The sequence below is a fragment of the Pogona vitticeps genome, chromosome 2 (genome assembly GCF_051106095.1).
Source record: "Pogona vitticeps strain Pit_001003342236 chromosome 2, PviZW2.1, whole genome shotgun sequence".
NCBI classification, from domain to species: Eukaryota; Metazoa; Chordata; class Lepidosauria; order Squamata; family Agamidae; genus Pogona; species Pogona vitticeps.
The window spans coordinates 84,942,619-84,965,299 of NC_135784.1; the positions used below are offsets into that span (position 1 = coordinate 84,942,619).

General features: G+C 45.3%; 1 protein-coding gene across 2 annotated transcripts in view; it reads right to left on the reverse strand.

Moving 5' to 3' along the window:
- Nucleotides 1-22,681, reverse strand: part of KDM3B (lysine demethylase 3B) — a 78,852-nt gene that overhangs the window by 23,891 nt on the left and 32,280 nt on the right. Inside the window, exons 10-14 of one of the 2 annotated variants that reach the window (XM_020789904.3) lie at nucleotides 17,388-17,602; nucleotides 14,985-15,137; nucleotides 3,955-4,062; nucleotides 2,417-2,544; nucleotides 759-1,035 (exon numbers count right to left, since the gene is read on the reverse strand). In XM_020789904.3, coding sequence (XP_020645563.2) covers nucleotides 759-1,035; nucleotides 2,417-2,544; nucleotides 3,955-4,062; nucleotides 14,985-15,137; nucleotides 17,388-17,602 — 881 coding nt within the window. Of the gene's footprint in view, nucleotides 1-758; nucleotides 1,039-2,416; nucleotides 2,545-3,954; nucleotides 4,063-14,984; nucleotides 15,138-17,387; nucleotides 17,603-22,681 lie in introns of both variants that reach the window. The other variant, XM_020789894.3, reaches the window with a different exon arrangement.

Sequence of the window (22,681 nt, forward strand, 5' to 3'; positions counted from 1 at the left end):
GGTGGGTTGCTCTAGTTTGCTTTCACAACTATTTCAGCCCTGATCCCTGTTGACATAGATTACACCCAGGGATTGAAGCCGTCAATATAAAAAAGTTTGTCTCATCCTACTTTAAAGAAAGCGATAACCATTTTAATCCTGCTATTGTGTTTCTCCGAAAATATGTCAGAGTCTTATATTCATTTTTGCTCCAAAAATGCATTAGGGCTTATTTTCTGGGGATGCTTTATTTTTTTTCATGTACAACAATCTACATTTATTCAAATATAGTCATGTCATCTTCTTCTGGTTGCTGCACAATGGTGGAGAGCGGGGTTTCACTTAAGTGGAGCTTATTTTGGGGGTAGGTCTTATATTACGAGTACCCTGAAAAATCATACTAGGTCTTATTTTCAGCAAAACAGAGTAGTTCCCCCATTTGCTATTTGGCTACATCCGTCCATAGGCTTTTGTGGCTTATGAGCACCAAATGTACAAAATTCTTGTGCCCCAACAACCAAAAAAAGCTTTAGTCTGTTTCCCAGTTCCCTAGCGTCAGAAACCTTCCTTGTTTTCCTACCTGCTAGAAATGGCAGCTCCCAATCCTGGGTCCCCAAATGTTCTTGAATTAAAACTCCCAGGAACCTTCACCACTAGATGTACTGGCCAAGATTTCTGGAAGTTGTAGTCTAAGGACATCTGGAGACCCTAGGGTTGGAAGTAGCACGGTAGAGTAATAACCAGGCTCGAATGAAACTCTTCAGCTCCAGACTGCTTACCTTTTGTTTCTTCTTTTGCCTTTTGCGTTGCTAAATCTGCAAGCCAGTGCAATGCTGAGGAAGGACTTGTTTCTGGACATAATGGCTTGTTCAGTTTTGGCTCAGTGTTGCTGGTGGCTGGGGTCTCTGTCTTTATAGGTTCCTCAACTTTGCCCTCTGTAGTTTCTGGCTTAGGAACACTATTAGTGTCCAGCTGTACACTTTCTGTTGTCCCTGCGCCACTGGAAAAAGTGCTTTCATTTCCAGAAGCTGATACACCAGGATTCATACTGGGCAGCTGCTAAAAGTGAGAAACACACAGAACAATAAAGGAGTAGTTTTTGAAATAGATTTTTTTAAAAGCACATAACAGGGCTGAATTCATTGAAGAGAAGTATTTGGCAAACACAAAACTTAACTGTTGTGTTAATACTGTGTTCAAATTTACACCTGATATAAACTGAAAACATATACAGTGGTGCCTCGCACAACGAATGCCTCACACAACGATGGCTTTTTCTGAAAAATTTGCCGCCTCACACAACGATGTTTCCTATAGGGAATTTTCGCACAACGATTTTGGGACCATGCTTCACACAACGATTGCGTTTTGGGTCCCCTGTTTCACTGAACGATGTTTGCAAAAAAGAGCAGGAAAGGTGGCTGTTAACAGTTTTAAATGCTTGGGATCATTGAAGCACCTTCTAATACGGGTGCACACCTGATTTGGCTTTGATCTGAGTCTTCGTTAATTTATGGTGAATATTTTTGTGCCCCATAGGAAACAATGGAGCTGTCAGATTTTGACAGCTGTCAAAAGTTGGTGGGGGGAAAAATTCAGCAAAAATTAACGAAAAGTGAGATCCAAGCCAAATTAAGTTTGCACCCTTTTTAGAAGGTGCAGAAGCTATTCCAAGCATTTAAAACCGTTTTTGACCCTTTTATGACACACTTAAATTTGCAAAAATTGACTTCGCTAAACCATTAAAATGCATTGGAAAGGCTGCAATGCATTTGAATGGAGGAAACATTGTTTCACACAACGATGTTTCCTATGGGGATTTTCGCTTAAGGACGGCAATCCGTTCCAATTGGAACGGATTAACCGGTTTTCAATGCATTCCTATGGGAAATGGTGTTTCGCAGAACGATGATTCACACAACAATGAATTTTTTGGAACCAATTAACATCGTTATACGAGGCACCACTGTACAGTAGTTGGATTACTAATCAACCCATATAGTTAGTTTAATATTGTTAATAAAGGAGGGTCATCATGTTTGGAAAAACCTGAAATCAAAATAGAAAGAAATGAAATGTAGATGAGAGTAGGGTCTAAGAATAAACAGAATGTTACCAGCAACAGCAGATTGATTAGAAATCAGAAAAATGTAACTAAATGTAACATAGCGTCAGAAGACTTCTAAAAAGCAAAATAAATAAATCAGATACGGTCAATTATAGCTATTTATTTATATTATCCTTCAGTATTAAATAAATAAAATAAATAAAAAAATAAATATTAGCATTATAAACTATCTGCTCAAAGAAATTTTAAAATTATTTCAATTTATATAATGATCACCATGGTCTTTTTAAAGATAGCAACTCCAGTCAGAATATTCCAAGTAGAAAGACATGTTTCACAAGGATACCATAACCAGAGAAGTTGACATACCTGTGAAATTCCATTGGTGACAGCAGGCCGCAGCACAGATTTGTTCTGCCGATTAATACACGGACAATTTGCTTTAATGCCCCATTTGCCACGTGCTGCATGAACCATGTCCCCAATATTATATAGTGCTGTAAAATTAGAAATTTTGGAATGAAATCACATAGCAAAATCTGAAAGCTTTAAATGCAGCCATAAGTGTTTTTCTGATAAATATTTAAATATTTTTACATGAACAAAAAACTTGTCCTCAGAGGGTTAGGGTTAAGACAAGGTTTACACGCAGACGCTACAGAAAGGCTTTTTCTACCTGCATGTAATCCTTTCATTAGCTGTAACAATATACCTAGGAACCAGTCTTAGCACTTGTCTTAAGCAATCTTAGGAGCATAATATAAAACAACTGTAACAGTTTTTAGGTTTTTCAAGATCTTTTTTTCTCATCAGTATTTACAGGTGCATCAGTAAGAGTTCAGTACAAACAACAACTTAGAAAGTTAGCATACAATTGCAGAATAAGGTACTTCTGAACACATAACAAAGCTTAACAATTTGTTTTTGACAGCAGAGATGGAATTTGCCCACAAATTCTTTCACACAAGCCTACTTCTTTTCCTCTCCTAGTTTCCTTTAAAAGTCTAATTTGGGAAAGAAACATTATGCTTTGCTTGCTAAGTCACTGGAAACTGGAAATGCACATTAAACTACTGCTAATCATCCATATGTTCTGATCTAACTGTCCCTGTTTAAAGTAATGTAGATTCTGCTATTGCTGCTACAGTGGTGCCTCGCTTAGCGATGTTAATCCGTGCAGCAAAAATCACTGCTAACTGAAAACATTGCTAAGTGATCTTAAAAAGCCCACAGAAACGCATTAAAACCTGTTTAATGCGTTCCTATGGGCTTAAAACTCACCTTAAAGTGAAGATCCTCCATACGGTGGACATTTTTGCTGCCTCTTAAGTGAGGAATCTGTCCCTAAACACAGTGGACGGCCATTTTTGTACCTGGCGGCCATTTTGGAACTGCCGATCAGCTGTTAAAAAATCATCGCTTTGCAATGATCGGTAAGCAAAACAGGGTACCGATCATCGCAAAGCGATTTTTCCCCATAGGGAATATCGCAAAAACTTTGTCGGTATGCGGTTTTGTCGCTAAACGGAGCGCCCGTTAAGCGAGGCACCACTGCATGTACCTGTATAAGAATATGATCAAATCAGAATGAGACAAGGCTAGATAGATGGAGTTATCCTTATGCAGAGGCAATTAAAAATTACGTAACAAAACCTAAGAGTGGTAACATACTAGCAGCAGGCAACAAATTTAGGGTGCCATAAAAAAGCAGCAAATTATTAGTGAATTATCACTGTATTTTTACTCCTGTGGAGATAGGAACTTTGGGAATCTTTGTCCATTGGGCTTTGGATACTATGCAAGTAGAAGACGAATATGCTTTGCCTCAGGCATACTGTATCTTGGTCTAAGTCTGTTGACAAAGGACAATCAGTGACTAGTGAAAGAAGTGACTACTGAAGCATTACCTGTGCCTGGGATGATCTGTGTTGGCATGAGATTCTCTGGTTCATGTGACTGTCCTTTTGCACATTTCAGCCATGAAAATACCTCTTCATCACCCATCTCCTCTGTCTCTGAAATAGAAGGTTAAGTCAGATATTTAAATCCTGATAATGTTTCCTCTCATACTGCAGTATTACAAGAGCTGATAAGCTGAAATTCACATCTAGATCAGAACATGAAATTATTTTCTCTTTCTAATACAATTCCACCCTCTTCCTTTTCAGAATCCAACTTGAACATCAGGCATTTCTTGTTCCAACTGAGGATGTCCTATTTTGGACACATCATAAGAAGGCAAGCTTCTCTGGAAAAGATAATAACGTTGGGAAAGTCAGAAAGAAGTAGGAAGTGAGGAAGACCAAATACGAGATTGATTCCCTAAAGCAGCGGTCCCCAACCTTTTTGGGACTGTGGACCGACTGGGGGATGCAGTTTCCATGCACCCCTATGCTCGCGGCTGGGCGTGTCGTGCTCGTGTGCATGCCCACCCGCAAGCACGACAGGCCCCTCCGCAAGTGTGACACACCCACCATGTGTGCAGGCGGGATCAGTCTCCGCAGCCCAGTTCCAGGAAGCCCACGGACTGGCACCGGGCTGTGGGTTGGGGACCTCTGCCCTAAAGGACACCACAGGCTTGAGTTTACAAGAGCTAAGCAGGGAAATTGAGGACAGGACATTTTGAGGATCATTCATTTATGAGGTTGCAATAAGTTAGAGGTGACTTGACAGCACATAACAACAAATGGGGTAAAAGTCTTTGTTGCAAAACTTTGCACAGGAAATTAATGCATTGGAGCCTATAGTTTGTACCCCTTGACATCTGTCTGAGGGACCGAAATGTATATTGTGTGCTTCCAGTTCCTGGGCCATTGTTTTGTTTTCCATATTTGCTGGCATACTCTTGTTAGGATACTGACAGATCCAGTTCCTATAGCTTGGAACAATTCTATTAGTATCCCATCTATTCCTGGTGATTTATTTCTTTCAAGTACTCTGACAACAGCTTTCACTTCATGTTCTAAAATTGCAGGGTCTTCATTACAGAATTCTCTTCAAATGAATCTTTCATCTCTGCATCTCTTATATATAGTTCTCCAGCATCTTCTTTCCACCTTATATTTATTGCATACTGGTCAAACAGTATGTTCCCCTGTTAGTCTTTCAGCATCCCTAACCTAGGTTTATAACTACTTTGTTTTTTTTAATCTTCTGGAAGACATCTCTAGTTTCCCCTATTGTATTGTTCTCTTCTCTTTCTCTGATTGGTTACTGTAATAGTTCTCTTTATAGAAGTCACTAAACACTAAACATAACAGTCACTAAACAGTTGCATTCAAAATTCTGGCCTTACTTCTGTCACTTCTTACTTTGGATTCTTGCTTTTCATTAACAATGTTGTTTTTCCTCCATCACCTGGCTAGGCTTTTTTTAAAACTGCAGGAATAGTCTTTTTGCATTCTTCCCTAATGACATCTCAGGTTTCATTCCCCGGTCAATTAATTAAATTTATTTACAGTCGATCGCAAAACGATGGTCTAAATGGGGGAATTTCGCTTAGTGATGATTGGTTCCCTGCATCGGGAACCGATTTTCGCTTTACGATGATCCAAAACAGCTGATCGTCGGGTTTTCAAAATGGCCACCAGATGCTTAAAATGGCTCCCCGGTGTGCTTAGGGACGGATTCCTCGCTATACAGGCAGTGAAAATGGCCGCCGTATGGAGGATCTTTGCTGGATGGTGAGTTTTTACCCCATTGGAACACACTGAACGGTTTTAAATGCGTTTCAATGGGGTTTTTAATTTTGCTTTACAATGTTTTTGCTTAACGGCAATTTTCCTGGAACGGATTATCGTCATTAAGCGAGGCACCACTGTATATGCCTCCTTTCTTCCCACAGGGGACTCAAGGTGGCTCACAACACATAAAATAAAAATCTGAAAATACCATATAAATATAACATTTAAAAAACAAACATACATTAAGATTAAAACAGTCATATATAAAAACAATTGAAACAACATTTAAAAACCTGTAAGTTAAGAACCAACATTCCTGAGACAACTTAATTCTTAGTACTTCTGCTTCATGGTCAATAGAGACTAGTAATGCATCTATTTTTATATGAATTAGAAATTCACCAGAAATGCTATTTAATTATAATATGGCATTATGATTCTTTTAGTATTAGTGTTTTTTTCCAGCTTTGCTCTTATTTTTGATATTAGCAAGCTATGGTCAGTGCAACAATCTGTTCCTGGTCTTTTTATAGCAGACAGAATACAACTTCTCTATCTCCTACTTCCAACTACATAGTTTATGTGATTTCTATTTTAGCCACCTGGTGAAGTTCACTTCTACAATCTGTTTCGTTGCCTGAACTATGTACAGTGGTGCCTCGCTTGACGAGGATAATCCGTTCCAGCAAAAAAAGAGGTTACTTACCTGTAACTTTGGTTCTTCGAGTGGTTCTCTGTGAATTCACACTAATGGGTTAATCTGCGCTTGCGCAGAAGGCCTCGGAACATTCTAGAGCTTAAAGTAACACTTTTGGCTCCGCCCCCCCGGACCTCATGGTCCGCCCGCCCTAACAGCCACTCAGTTCCCCAAATTCCGCTGCTGCTCTAAGAGCGAGACAGCCATGACGGAAAGTGGGGAGGACGGGCGGGCCGTGTGAATTCACAGAGAACCACTCGAAGAACCAAAGTTACAGGTAAGTAACCTCTTTTTCTTCTTCGTGGTCTCTGTGAAATCACACTAATGGGTGACTAGCAAGGTTACCTCTGAAAGGAGGAGGGAAACGTCACGGCAGCACCGCCGACAGGACAGCCCGACCAAACCTCGCATCTTCCTTGGCTCGCAGGTCGAGTTGGTAGTGAGATGCAAACGTGGAAGGCGTGGACCACGTGGCAGCTTTACAGACGTCCTGCAAGGGGACTCCACGGAGAAAGGCTGTGGAGGTCGCAACAGCCCTAGTGGAATGGGCTTTAACAGACGCCGGGAGAGGCTTCTTAGCCAGTTCATAGGCCAGGCGGATGACCTGAACTATCCATCTGGACACAGTTTGTGGAGACACCTCTCGACCTCTGTGAGGCTGCTGATGAGAGACAAACAGGCGCTTGGAGAGGCGAAACGAGGAAGTCCTTCATCTACGTTGAGTAGATGAAGAGATTTCTCAATCGGAGAGGAAGGTTGGGGAAAAAAGGTTGGTAGGATTATCGGTTGTTTAACATGAAAGTCCGTGGTGGCTTTGGGTAAAAAGGACACGTCAGGGTACAAGACCACCTTGTCTCGGAAGAATTGTAAGAAAGGTGGGTCGGTCTTCAGGGCAGCCAATTCTGAGGCCCTTCTGGCCGATGTAATAGCGACCAAGAAAACCACCTTGAGGGTGAGGAGGCGTTCCGAAACCGTAGCCAGTGGTTCAAATGGTGGTTTCGAGAGACAGTTTAGAACTGTATGGAGGGACCACTGTGGGACTGGATTGATTGTAGGTGGACGAAGGCGTACAACCCCTCGGAGAAAACATCTTATCTTCGCATGTCTGAATAGAAGAGCACTATCCGCCTCCGGTGGTTGATGGGCTGTGATAGCGGAGAGATAAACCTTCAGGGTTGAATGAGAAAGGTTCATCTGGAAAAGGTAAGCCAGAAACTGCAGAACAGCATGGAGCGTCGTAGGCGACGCGGGTAGTCGACGAGAAGTGGTGAACTTCAGAAAGGCCTTCCACTTGCTCTTGTACAGGGTATCAGTAGACGGTTTACGACAATGGGCAAGGACGTGAGCTACCGTGGGACTATCCTCCAGGCAGTGAGGTGGAGTGACTGCACGTCCGGGTGATAAGTTGTCCCCTCGTTCTGGGTCAGCAGATGAGGAAGGTAAGGTAGCCTGACGTACTCCGTCGCCCTTGTGATGAGCCTTGCGAACCACGGTTGCCGTGGCCAGAATGGAGCAATCAGAATGGTGTTCGCGTTGTCGTCGCAAACCTTCACCAGTGTCCTCAGTAGAAGGGGAAACGGTGGAAACATGTAAAGAAAGTGGTTGTTCCACGCCACCATTAGAGCGTCGCCTCGCGAGTTCGCAGAGGGTCAGGAACACTGCCTGGTCCAGCACCCATTCGTGCATGGTAACAGCAGTCCTGCTGAGCCGATCCGCAAGTATGTTGTCGTGAGTGGAAATGTATACAGCGGATGGAAAGACATGATGTTGGAGACACCACTCCCATAGCTGGACAGCAAGATACAGGAGGGAGAAAGAGTGGGTACCTCCCTGTTTGTTGACATACGCGACTGCCGTCGTGTTGTCCGAGACTACTTGAAGAGCTGTGCCCTTGATAATGGGCAGAAACGCCCGGCAGGCCTTGAAGATGGCTAGAAGTTCCCGATTGTTGATGTGCAAGGCAAGCTCCTTTGGAGACCAACGATCGTGGACTTGCAGGCCGCAGCAGTGAGCACCCCAGCCAATGTTGCTGGCGTCCGTCGTAATGCGAGTTCGTAGGACAATGGGAGCAAATGGGCGCCCCATGAACAGATTGTCCGGGTTGACCCACCATTTTAGTTGTTCTGACAACTCCTTCGACACCAAGAGTCTCTTCTTGGGGGAGTCCCAAAGAGGGTTGAAAAGTGACAGAAGCCACACCTGCAGCGAACGAAGTTTCAGCCTCGCATGAGGGATGACTGAAGTGGTGGAGGCCATCAGGCCCAACAGCTTCTGAGCAGTATGAGCGGTGACATAATGAAGTGGACAAAATTGCTCGATGAGAGCAGCCTTCTTTTGCGCCCTTTCCTGAGGTATGAATGCCTGTCCCGCCCGAGCGTCTAGGGCGGCGCCTATGTAAGTAGCAACAGGCGAAGGGACAAGGACAGACTTCTTGTAGTTTACCTGTAGCCCAAGAGTCTTGAGGAGGCGGAGGACAGTAAGCGTGTGATGTTCCGCCTGGGGCCTGGAGTGTGCAACCAGTAGCCAGTCGTCTATGTATGGAAAGATGGCTATACCCTTGGTTCAAAAGAAAGGTGCCACTGGGGCCATACATTTCATAAAGACTCTGGGCGCGGTGGAAAGTCCAAAAGGCAGAGCGGAGAATTCGTAGCACTTTGATCCCAGCGAAAAACGTAGGAAGCGACGATGATCGTGCCTTATGTTTATGTGGAAATAGGCGTCGCTGAGGTCTATGACCACGAACCAGTCGCCTTGCCGCAGGAGAGGTAGAATTCTCTCTAGGGTCACCATCCGGAAACGGCGATAAGCGATGAACTTGTTGAGGCGCCTTAGGTCTAGAATAGGACGAAAGGAGTCATCCCTTTTCGGCACTAGAAAATACCTGGAGAAAAAACCAGGATCGGCAGGATTTGGGAACACCCTGGTTACTGCGTGTTTCCGCAGCAGGGTGTCTATTTCTTGCTTTAGGGGATCGGACGGAGGGGTGAGGACCAGACGGGAAGGAGGTGTTTCCAAAAATTCTATCGCATAACCCTTTGCGATGATAGAAAGGACCCATTTGTCTGAAGTGATGATAGACCAGTTGGAGAGGAAAGGAGACAAGCGGGTGGCGTAGGAAGGAGAGAAAATGCCTGTAGAGCAGTCAAAGGCTCTGTTTGTTCTTGCGGTCGACCTTTTTGAAGGAGGAGCGGATCTTGTGTCGTTGGTCATGTCTAGTGGTGTAGCCGGCAGAGGGAGAGTAGTACCTCTGTTTGGATGGGTAGGGCCTCCCTGGTTGCGTAGCTGAATAAAAGGGTAGACGCTTCCATGGATAGCGCTGTTTGTAGAATGGCTGAGCACCATAGGATCTGGCAGCCTTCTTAGCCTGATGGAGACCCTTCAGAATTTCATCTGTTTTAGGGTCAAAGAGACCTGAACCATCAAAGGGGAGGTCAAGAATACGGGCCTTAGAGTCTTCAGGAATCGCCACGGATTTAAACCATGCTTGCCTCCTTATTGCGACACCCGTCATTAGATTACGCGACGCAGCATCCAAAATATGACGGACCTTGACCCTTTCCTGACGAATGAGTTGTGAGGCCTCCTGATGAAGAGAAAGACCCCTAGGTTGCAGCTCTTCAGATGCAGCTTGTAAAGATGGTAAGGCTAAGTCCCATAAGTGCTGGTGGTATGCCGCCATGGCGGCCACATAATTAGCAGCTCTCACAATTAGGGATGAAAAGGCATATGAACGCCGGCCAAATATGTCCATTTTCCTCCCATCCTTATTATTCGGGGATGCGGCTGATGCGGGCCGAAACTTAGACTGGGCGACGTCCACAATCAGGGAATTAGGGGCAGGATGCTTTACAAGGAAGTCCAGTTCAGATCCCTGAATCCGGTACAAATTTTCCACCCGTCTGGACATTTGGGGGGTAGAACAGGGTTTGTCCCAAGGCTGTTTTAGGGTTCTTAGTAGTGACGGAATGACGCATGGGCAGGTTCTGATCCTCATCTATGTCGCCATAAACCTTGTCGGGGACAATTTCTGGCGGCCTCTCGACAGGAAGCTCCAAGGCGGAGGCTATTCTATGTATCAATTGGGAATAGCTTGGAAAATCGGCTGCCGGAGAAACCGGGTTCTTATCGATAATGGCAGAGTCCGGGGTATTATCATTAGGAGCAGATGCATCCGAAAATGAGTCTTCCGATGATGAATCGTCGGGATGGTCAGAAAGTAGGGATGGGGGGAATGGGAGTTCCAGCATGGGAAAAACGGGGGCCGGTATCTCTTTGCCCTTTTTCTTGGGGCGTTTCTTGTCCTTCGGTCCGGTATCGGTACCGTGCCCGGTACCATGTCCAGTATCGGGGTCGGTGTCGGTATCGAAGAAATCCAACTGAAAGGAGTCAGAGTCAGAAGAAGCGTGGCGTCGTTTCTTCTTGCGTGGCTTAGACGGTACCGGATCGTGAGGACGCTTGCGTTTCGGGGGCGCAGCGTTGGTACCGGATGGTGCGGTACCGATGTTGGTACCGGGTGCCGTACGGCGCGGGATACCGCTCGGTATCAGGACTGGAGGGCGTGTCCGGTCAGAGGTAGTAGCCCGTGGCCTGGGCTTCTTTAGGGACGAGGGCTCTTCCGGTACCGTCCGAAGCCTTTTCCTCCCGGTATCGGGAAATGACGGTACCGACGGGGCGTGCCGGTGTCCTTCTCTTTCGGTATCGTGGAGTGACGGTACCGACGATACCGAGAAATCGGAAGAATCCGATGAAGAAGAAGAGTCTGACGAGGAACTCTTCGCAGCCAGGCTGTATAGAAGCCGTGGGTCATAAAGCTTTTGCATCTGTTTCTGCCATCGATTTAGGTAACTCTTAGAGAGTTTGAGTGGAGTGGCACTCTCATCCATAGTCCCGTGCCTCTTTGCTTTCTCGGGGCGAACATGTCCAGCCCCGTGGGGGGAGACCTTCGGTCCCGAGGGGCTCGGAGACCAGGAATCTCCAGAGGCTGTTTCCAAATGCCTCGTTTTAGCTTTCCTCTTCCTTTGGGGAGATGGGAAGAGGGGTATATCCGGCGTATCGGCTGGCGGCGGTAATGAGGCTGGGGAGGATGGTGGCGACGAAGCCTGCGACGGAATTTCAATGGGAGATTGAGGAGTAAGAGCAGGCAAGGAGGGCGACAGTTGGAGTTGAGGCGTAGCCGCAGGGAAGAGCGGAGGAGAAATGGCGGCAGCGGCCTGACTTTTAGGAGGCTTGGATTTTTTGGAAGCCTTCTTCGTAGACGCAGCCGGCTTACTATTGCCCCTGGCCTTAGGGCCGGGTAAAGGGCCCGAATCTGCAGCTGTAGAAGCTGTCTCCATAGTTGGTGCGCTTAGGGATTTTTCCCAAAGCGCTGCACAGAGACGTTGCTCTCTAAGTCTCAGGCCCTGCCGAGTGAACCTCTCACAATGGCGGCAGGCCCGGGGGATGTGTGACTCCCCAAGGCAAAATAAACAATAACGATGGCCGTCTGTAGATGGGATCTTCTTAGAACAGGCGGCACAGCTTTTAAAAGTAACTTTAGGTGAAGAAGGTGCCTTGGAGGCCATAAAAGAAAAAAGGTGGGAAAAACAGTCTCAGAAAAATAAGGGGGGAAGGGTAGGGGAGAGAGGGAAAACCCTCAAACAAAGTCCAAAACTCCCCTAATAATAAGATAAAGTAAAGTACTTCCCTTGGATGAATGAAAAACGGAGCCAAATCTAAGAATCTTCCAGATCTTTCCACTATTTCACGGAGCTTTAGCTAAGAGACCTAACTGCAGCAGCGGAAAAAATGGAACTGAGTGGCTGTTAGGGCGGGTGGACCATGAGGTCCTGGGGGGCAGAGCCAAAAGTGTTACTTTAAGCTCTAGAATGTTCCGAGGCCTTCTGCGCAAGCGCAGATTCACCCATTAGTGTGATTTCACAGAGACCACGAAGAAGAATCGCTGTATAACGAAATCCTTGTCAAGCAAAATGAAAAAGCCCATTGAAATGCATTGAAAACCGGTTCAATGTGTTCCAATGGGCGAAATACCTCAGCGTCCAGCAAAGATCCTCCATAGGGTGGCCATTTTCCGGTGCCTGTAATGCGAGAAATCTGTCCTAAAACACAGCGGGGAGCCATATTGCACAGCAGGTGGCCATTTTGAAAACCTGACAATCAGCTGTAAAGATCGCCATTAAGCAAAAAATCGGTTCCCGAAGCAGGGAATCGAACGTCGTGAAGCAGTTTTTCCCCATTAAAGCGTAGTTTTGCAATTGCAAAAACTTCATCGTAAAGAGATTTCCTTGTCTAACGAGGTAATTGTCAAGCGGGGCACCACTGTATTTAGAACAGACTGCTAGCTTCAAGGAATTCTATGTTATTCTGCTTTGTTTCTGACCCCTTCGCCAAATTCTCCAACAATATTTTATTTTATTTTGTTACTTATTTCTATGTTCTAGTCATCTATCATTATCAGCACATCTGGTTTTGGTTTGTAACCAATTTACTCCTGGATTCTTGCATAAAACTTTTCAACTTCTTTTTCAGCATCTGTAGTGAGAGCACAGACTTCAATGATGGTTATGCTGAGAGATTTTTTTAAAGTTTGCTTTATATCATTCAGTCATATATTGCACTATATCCCCTTACTACCTATGCCACATCTTGCCTCAGTATTAGAGCCACACCATTTCTTCTGGGTTTGTCATTTCCAGAGCATAATATTTTGTAACTGTCTGAATGAAAATGTCCTGTTCCAGTCCATTTAGTTCACTCACACCAAGTACTACAGTGTTTAAACATTAAATTTCTTGCTTTACAGTTTCCAATTTACTTTGATTCATACTTCTCACATTCCATGTTCCAACTGTACAAGTCATGCAGCATTACCTCTAAAGCAGGGGTGTCCAACCTTTCACCTTCCCTGGGCCACATTAGAAGATGAAAGTTTGGTTTGGGACGCATGGGGGGGCAGCCCTAGCCATCCTCCGCAGCCCCACTCCAAGCACGCTTACCGGCAGCGGCAATCTCAGACAGCAGAGGCTGCCAGCTTCGACTCCAGTGGCTTTATGGGGCCGGGAGGGGGTCCACCTATTGACGGGGACAGTGCAATGCAGTCACGCACCCCCTGTCCCCTCCCCTCCCACTCCTTCCTTCTCTCTCTCCCCCTCTACTGTTGTGACATGCCCTGGCCACATTCTGGCCGCAAGTGCCGGCAGTGTAACTCGAAACTTTGGAATTTCATTAAAAATAAAAAATTGCACTGGGCCGCATTACGAGCTGACCTGGGCCGCATGCGGCCCTCGGGCCGCAGGTTGGACAAGCCTGCTCTAAAGATACTGGCCACTAGACATCCTTTCAGCTTTAATCTAGTTGCTTCATTAGTGACAGTGCTATCTGTGTCTCTCCTTTGCTCTTCTCTTCCCAAATAGCTGATGGACCTGGGAACCTCACCTTATAGCACCTTCTCATTCATTTTGGACTGTCTCATCGCAGGGCTTTCAAAATAAGAGCAGTGTTTTATCACTGCCTTCTTCTCAACAGTACTAAAAATGCTAGCTTGACTGTCACTGCCACTGCCTGTGAAGGATCCTCTACCAATGTCACCTTCCACTACTGCTGCTCCCTAGTAGCTACCCTCCCAAAGTCTCGTCATCCCCAGCTCCATAGGAACTGCCTGTTCTCGTCTGCAGATGGGACTACTAATTCTGAAGAGGGTGAATACATCATTATATACTGTCCCAATGATGGCCATTCCACCCTGGGTGACCTTGCCAGGAATCCAAATTTTTCATGGAGACTAGCATTCTGATTCTCAGCTTCTGTGACACACTCAAACTTTCCCCCTTGCTATGGTAAGGTGTGCATGCAAGAGAAGACAACTTGTGAGGCCTTCTGATAATTTGCTAAGACGTTATTTTCCCTTTTGAATTCTCTCCAAGGAGAGTATGAGTGCAAGAGACTGATAGACATGCCCACGGTAAACTGGTTAGGTTCAACACAGAAAGAAGATTCCAACTTCTAATGCTGCCTGATGAAATCAAAGATGAAACAGTAAATTAGGTTAATGTTCTCAACCTATAGCATTCCCCTATAATGATAAACCAAAGCAGTCTATTAACCCTGTGGTAGGCACGCTCCATGGTTGTGGGATCTATTTTATTACTATTTTTAACCAGAAGGCTGAGGTTTACTAACTAGTTGCAGTTGCAAAACAGTAGCACAGAGAGTTGAGCACATGCTAAGAATTAAGAAATAGGGAACCCAAGCCCACACTCAATCCAGAAATTTGTTTGCAAGACTAAATGAAGTTCACATACCAGTCACACAAATATCCAACCAACCCGAGCTTTCTTGCATCTCAGCAATGTAGTTTAGAAGGAAAATAAAACCCTTTGTTGTTGAACAAGTGGACATCAATAACCCTTAGTGAACTACTGCAAATCACCTGAAGATCTACCAGTAGATTACAATCTATCTTCTGTCCATTCCTGAAGTCACAGTGTCATGAGACACCTCTCTAAATGTAAAATACCTATCTAAACTTTTCAGAAGTAGTAGTTCACAACCAAGTACTCACCACTGCGTGGACGGTTCTTTCGAAGTCGGTAACAGTCTAGACATACCCCAAAGCCACATTTGCGACAAACCCAATGAATATTGAATAGCGTTGTTTCACATACATCACACATCTCCCTAACTCCCCGTACTGCTCTCTTCCAGGCCACTTTTTCTACAATTAAAACAGAACAAAATAAAAATTCAAATATGCATGTCATAGTAAATTATGGCCGGAATCTTTTAGGTGTGGTTAGGGTATATAACCTCTTGCAACTAACTTGCTATGTGGCAAGATGCATCTAGTTACACAATCAAGCTCACAACTGAAGCAGGCTCCACCACTTTGTTAATTAGCCATGGCAAGGTATACAATAGGCATGGGACTTTGGGATTTTTTTTCACTGTAGTTACTAGGAATTCCTCCAGCTAGTATTCTGTTAGCTTTAGTTTTAAAAAAAAGTCCTCAGAGGAGTTTCAGAATACACACATGTCCTTTGGCAGGTTTCTCTTTGTGATTATGTTCATTAAGTATGCAGAAGAAAGAAAAGGTTAGAAGCAACAAAAACTCTATGGGAACTGCAAGGTATTAGGGGCCGGTATTAGTTTCTATGTTCATGAATCTCTCAAAAAACTACCGGCCCCTAATGCCTTATAATTCCAATTGAGCTTTAAAAGCTCCATCTATGTCTTTCTTCTTCATGCTTAATAGCTACTGCTTCAGGAAGAAAGTTGTCAAGGCCATTATGTATACTTGAAACTCTTCTAAGGTCTTCTGTTTCTTGGCTAAAGCTTCCAGTATTATAGCTGGTGGAATTCTTGGCACATTCTTTGTAATGAAAAAATTCCAAAAGTCCCATGCCTAGTACACAATTCTTAAACAGATACCAACAAGATTCCGGCCAATACATGATCATAAGAGATGGGGGTATTTTGTATACGAATATCCCAGCGCAGCTCGACTTAATGAGGGTCTGGCCGTTGGGGCCGGACTGTCCACTTACTCATCTGCCGGCGGCAGCCTCGTTCATCCTTCCAATCACTCCTGGACCCTGCTCTCTTCCTGCTCAGCTAGCCACTCCAGGCAGGGGAACGTAGGAGGAGTTTCCCTGCACGGCTTTCGAGTGGCCAGCCAAGTGGGAAGAGAGTGACTGGAATGATGCCGCTGCTGCACACATGAGTTGACAGTCTAGCCCCAGCTGTGTGAGGATATTCATCTACAAATACAAATACCTCCATCTCTAATAACCACCTTATTGAAACTTAGGAATTTAATCAAACATAGCAAAACTTGAAGCAGGTGTCTCTCTGAGACTAAGGATAGGGGGTAGTAGGAGTCTAGTCTTTGAGGAACTTGGATTAGTTCCACATTTGACCACATTTAGTGCACAGAAACATGGGATTTAAGTTAATCATTCAGTAGGATTACTCAAATTGTGATTAAACCTGAATCCAATCTGGTAGCAAAAAAAGGATTTTGCTACTATTTTTTAAAAGGTCCCATAATGCAAACACAACAGAACAGAGGTGGTGAGAGGCTCTGCTGGAGCGCCCAGCTCAGGCGCTGCATCTCATCTCTTCACTTAAAAAAAAAAACTCAGCAGGCCTTGTTTCTTGTGAACAAAGGGAGTGAGACTGCCCTCGACTTTTTATTCTGTAAACAAGGCAGGTAAGGACCATAATCCTTATTTTTATGATGGATTGCACTGCCAAAATCCTCCAGGAAGTGCCATCTGCCTTAAAATGGTTTACATGTAAAAACTGCTGCATTTGCTACCATTCAATTTGTGAGAACAACTCCCCTGTTTCCCACACCCTTGTTTTTAAGACAAACTGTTCTTCCTTCGAAGCATGCTTACAGGAGAGGAAAGAAAGAGTTTTACTATTTTCTACTGCCACTGCACTACTAAAATCTAAGGGTGTGGTACCACAAACAACATGGCTTTGCACCTCATTAACCACATGTTCTTTCTGTCAACTTTCACACAAAATCTTCGGGCAATTACTTCTATCTTGTTATCTTGTTACATTGTGTCATATAATAGTAACCCTGCATTAAGAAACCCTGTCCTTTAATACATCAGTTAACTGGGATTTATTTTATTGTGCATGCTTTGTGTTTTGGGTATTTTCCTATAATATGTTAAAAAATGCCCTTCATGACACTTCTGTATGTAACACAGAAAGGTGACACAGTATCTGAAAAACAATGCATGAAAGTATCCAGTGTTCAAAGACTGCTCAAAATTAATTTGAAAGAAAGAGGAAATGCTTTACTCTAAATCCTATAAGGGCACCATTAAACTATTAAGCATCTGCAAAGAAACAACAGTAATACTAAAGAATGGCTTAAGCAAACTTTTCATCAGATGATTCAAGTTTCACTGCATTAGATACACAAGTTAAAGAGAAAATAGCAACTTACGGTGTGGTTCCACCATCATCATTGCCTCCTTTTCAGACATAACAAGTTGACAGAACTGATCCCCAACATTGGCCAGGATGTATTTGGAAGTCTCCAAATCAATGCCCTCTGCTGGGGATGATGATGGGATCCACAAGCTCATAGCATCAGAATCACTCTGCTGAGGGTTCAAAAATCCCTCCACTCTTAAAATACCCTTCCGAGTAAATATTAGTCTGGAATAGAACAAAATGAACTTGTTAAAAAGCACAGCAATTTATCTACCTTTTAAAATAAATATTTAAAAAAGTCTTCCGCCAGCATGGTATCCCTTTGTTTCCTATGTACAAGACCCAGGAGGACAAACTGTACTTTTGGCTCCAAACTTGCCTGAAACTCATACTTGTAGCACACTGGTCCAGCTCTGACTTGGCTGTTTTCCCCAGGAACTAAAAATCCACAAAGCTGTGCTCTTTGCTTGGCACACCAGCCCTGTAAGGTAGGACTGCCAGCACACAAACTTTAAAGCCACATTTTCCCTATAGGTAGTTAAGGGCAAGGGTGGATTTAGTACCAGAAATTTCAACTCAGTAACCAGGACTATTTGTGGAAAAAATTCATATTGATTAAACAAAAGTAAAAAAGACAAGCAGCAAATAAAATTTCAAAAAAGTCAAAAGGCAATTTGAGAAAGGCTTGAAAAAGATAGGTAGTCACACAAGAAATAAGAAAGTTGATTTTTAAAAATCCATTATCCACTATCAGCATAGGGCATAGCTTCAGAGGCTATGCACAGTACAGTTCCACTGGAATGGCATGACACGACAATTAATGAGCATAACATCTCCTAGGAGTAACCAAAGCCAACTTTTGAGCTCCTTATAAACATCAGTCCCAATCCCAGACTCTTCCACACTGGGAGCTAACCACACTCAGTTCTTCTCTAAAGCTTCAAAGACAAAGGCAGCTTCTCACCCCGCCCCTCAATACCCAGCTGAAGCCACTTCTATAGATAATGCTATACCAGGCCAGGCAGCCTGAACTGGCCTTGAAGGCTGGCTCTTCTTCTGAGAGAAAGGTAGAGAGGTTACTTACCTGTAACTCTGGTTCTTCAAGTGGTCATCTGTGAATTCACACTAATGGGCTAACTCGCACCTGTGCAGAGTGATCTTGGAACCTTCTAGAGCTCAGGCACATGGTGCCAGGACCTCTCCCATGCTGCCTATAACCCCGCCCCGGCACCGAGTGCCTCAGTTCTGTAGAACTGCCCGTCGCTGCGCAGCATGCCAGGAGGCACACGCGACGGCTAGCGGGGAGGAAGGGCGGGAAGTGTGAATTCACAGCTGACCACTTACAGGTAAGTAACCTCTCTTTCTTCTTCGTGGTCTCTGTGAATGCACACTAACAAGCTTACCTATCAGGTGGCGGGACATCACGAAAGAACAGATGCCAGGACAGCACAGCCGACAGCAGCCTCGGCTTTAGCTCGGATGGCCAAGCGATAGTGAGCTGTAAATGTGGATGGCGTGGCCCACATGGCTGCTTTGCAGATGTCTGTCAAGTCCACCCCTTTGAGGAAGGCCATAGAGGAAGCCACAGCCCTGGTGGAATGGGCTCGTACAGTACATGGTAGGGGAGTCTTGGCTAAATCATAAGCAAGGTGCATTGTGGAAACTATCCACTGAGAAATTGTCTGTGGAGAGACCGGAGAACCCCTCGATTGTCCATGGAAGAAGACAAACAAACGCTGGGACCAGCAGAAGGCAGCCGAGCTAGACATAGTAAGCAAGGGTTCTCTTAACGTCCAGAGGGTGGAGAGCCCATTCTAGGCTAGAGGCAGGAGACAGAAAGAAAGTCGGCAATATTATTGGCTGGTTTAGATGAAAACTCGAGGCCACCTTAGGAAGGAAAGAAAGGTTGGGAAATAGGGTCACCTTATCTGGGTGAAATTGGAGGAAGGGTGGGTCGACTCGCAGGGCAGCAAGCTCACTAGTCCACTTCGCAGAGGTTACAGCCAGAAGAAACTCAGTTTTTAGTGAGAGTAATTTGTCTGAAGCAGAGGCTAGTGGTTCAAAAGGAGGTCTCATGAGTTTGTTAAGGACTAGCTGGAGGGACCATTGAGGAGTGGGGGACATGTAAGGGGGGTGCAGATTTTTCAACCCGCACAAAAAACGCTTGAGCATTGTATGTCGGGAAAAGCCCACCACCTCTGAAGGTGGCTGATGAGCCAACTACTGCAGCCACGTAAACCCTCAGGGTAGAGTGCGAGAGGCTGCGATGGAAAAGGAGGAGGAGGAGGAATTGCAGCACTGCATCAAGTAAGGTAGGTAGAACCAGAAAGCCATGTGTAGAGGCAAATGCCGAAAAAGTTTTCCACTTGCACAAATACGTGAGGGTTGTGGAACGGCATTGTGCCTGTCCAAGGACGTCGGCTACTGTGGGAGCAGTCTCCAGGCTGTGAGGTGCAGAGATTGTAGGTCTGGGTGAAATGTCGTGCCGTTGTGCAGGGAGAGGTGCAGGAGCGGAGGAAGACGTACATGGTCTACAGCATGCCCATGTAGGGTTGAGAACCACGACTGACGTGGCCACCAAGGGACAATCAGAATGACATCTGCTCTTTGCTGGCATATCCTGAGAATGGTCTTCTGTACCAGTGGTATAGGTGAAACATGTACAGAAATTTGTACACCCACGAGATCATAAACATGCCTCCCAATGAGCAGTGGCCGACTCCCACCCTTGAACAGTAGTGGAGGCATTTTGTGTTGGTCGGAGAAGCAAAGACGTCCGCTTGGGGCACGCTCCATCTACAGTAGAGGGACAGGAATACCTCCTTGTCCAGAGCCCACTTGTGGGTGCATACTTGAAGCCTGCTCAGTTGATCTGCTAGCACACCGTCCTCCAAGGCCACATGAACCGCCATGGGATAGATGTGGTGGGTGTAACACCACTCCCACACCTGGACTGTTAAGTACAGAAGATGGAGGGAGTGTGTGCTGCCTTGTTTGTTGAGGTAAAACACTGCTGTGGTGTAGTCTGATGCCACCTGAACTACTCTGCCTAGGAGAAGTCTTTCGAATGCACAGAATGCCTTGTAGATAGCCAACAGTTCCGGTGGTTGATATGTAACGGCTGCTCTATCGGTGACCAAGGGCCTTGCACCGTTAGATGTCCCAAGTCAGCTCCCCAGCCAGAGGGGCTTGCATCTGTATTTAGTTGGACATCTGGAGCCAAAGGACCAAAAGATCTGCATATTAGCAAATTCGGGCGGAAGCTCCACCAGGACAGCTGCGCTGCGAGCTCAACAGTGACTGATAGGAGCTTAGATGGCAGGTCCAACAAGGGGTCACGAAGTGACAGAAACCACACCTGTAATGACCGCATCTTCAATCTGGTGTGCCGGAGCACCGCTGTAATCGACACTATTAGCCCTAGTAAATGTTGTACTTGTAGCACAGAGACTCTGGTGTCCAGGAGGAAGAGAGCCACCATCTGCATGATCTTCAATATACGGTCCTCTGGAAGAAAGGCCCTGCCCACAGAGGCATCCAGAACTGCACCGATGTATGAAACCCTCTGAGCGGGCTGCAGAGTTGACTTGCCGGAGTTCACCTGAAGTCCCAGAGCAGATAAGAGGGACAGTGTGAACGACATGTCTGTGTTCAACTGGGCCTGTGTTGGTGCCACCAGCAACCAATCATCAAGATATGGAAAAACAGTGATACTGTGCAAACGAAGGTAAGCTACCACTGGGGCTAAACACTTCATGAATGCCCGCGGTGCCATGGATACCCCAAAGGGGAGGGCTTTGAACTTTTAGATCACCCCGTTTAGAGAAAATATCAAAAAACGCCAAAGGTCAGACCAAATGGAGATGTAAAAATAAGCATCCTTCAAGTCTATGACTGCAAACCACTCTCCGTGTCTAAACATCTGGACGGTGCTATCGAGGGAAAACATCCTGAATTTTCGGGGTGTGATATACGAATTAAAGGGGCGGAGGTCCAAAATGGGCCAAAGTTCGCCATCTTTCTTTGGTATGAGGAAATAATGGGAAAAGAAACTAAGTGCAAAAACAGGGTTGTGAACCCGAACAATGGCATCCTTCTGAAGAAGAGCGGCTACCTCCTCTTCTAGAGGGGGTGAGGGAATGGTGTTCCTGAACAACCCTGTAGCCGGTAAAGAATCAAATTCAATAGCATAGCCATGAGCTATAATGGCCAAACCCCAGGCATCAGAAGTGATGGATTGCCAGGCAGAAAGGAAGGGTGCCAAACAAACTGAAAAGTGAGATGTTGCTGGTGCGCCTACAGAGTTAAAGGTTCTGCTTAGGCCTACAGATAGAACAGCGTGCCTGCTGGCAAGGCTGCTGTGTGCCAGTCTGCTGACGAAACGGACCTGAACGAATAAGTTGAATTTTGTGGTCTCTGATGGTCAAGATAAGGCCGGTAAGGGAAAGAATGACGCCAAGAGTTTCATGGCCTACTCTGTTGATTGGAATATGACCTGGCCATTTTGCGTAAATTCAGGAGGTTATCTAAAATTTCATTGGTCTTTCCGTCACAAAGACAAAGTCCATCAAATGGGAGGTTCTCAATTCTGGCATGAGCATCCTCAGAGATACCAGCCAATCTCAACCAGACATGTCGTTGAAGAGATATTGCTGACTTACCATGCTTGGACGTGCCATCTACTATATGTCATGCGGCAATCCTTTCCTGCCGAGCTAGGGACATGGCTTTCTGATGGCAGGTAGGGGCGGCCGAGCGAAGTTCCACTGGAGCAGCCTGCAAGGCTGACAAAGCAGTATTCCAGAGGTGGTGATGGTAAGCACTCATCACCGCAGAATAATTAGCCACCCATAGCACAAAGGATGCCAAGGAATAAATCCGTCTACCAAGGATGTCCAATTTCCAGCCCTCCTTATTGTTAGGGGTTGTGGCCGACCAGTTCCTCGCTCTATTTTGTGTAGCATCCATTACAAATGAATTAGGCAAGGGATGCTTAGATAGGAATTCTGTGCCAGAGCCATGTGTTTTGTACAAGTTCTCTACCCTCCTAGGTATCTGATAAGAGGTAGAAGGCTCGTCCCGAGGTTCTTTAGGAAGCTTGAGTAAGGAAGAAATAAATGCTATGCGAAGAGAAGGCGACTGATCTTTTGTAATGTCCTCATACTACCTCTTCTACAACAGGCTGATCTACTGCCAGGTCCATTCCCTTCGCAATCCTGCGTATCAGGTGCGATTAAGCTGTGTAATCCTCTGAGGGAGAAGGTGGGTGGCTCTCCGCCACCTCAGAGTCTGGAGTGGAAAGAT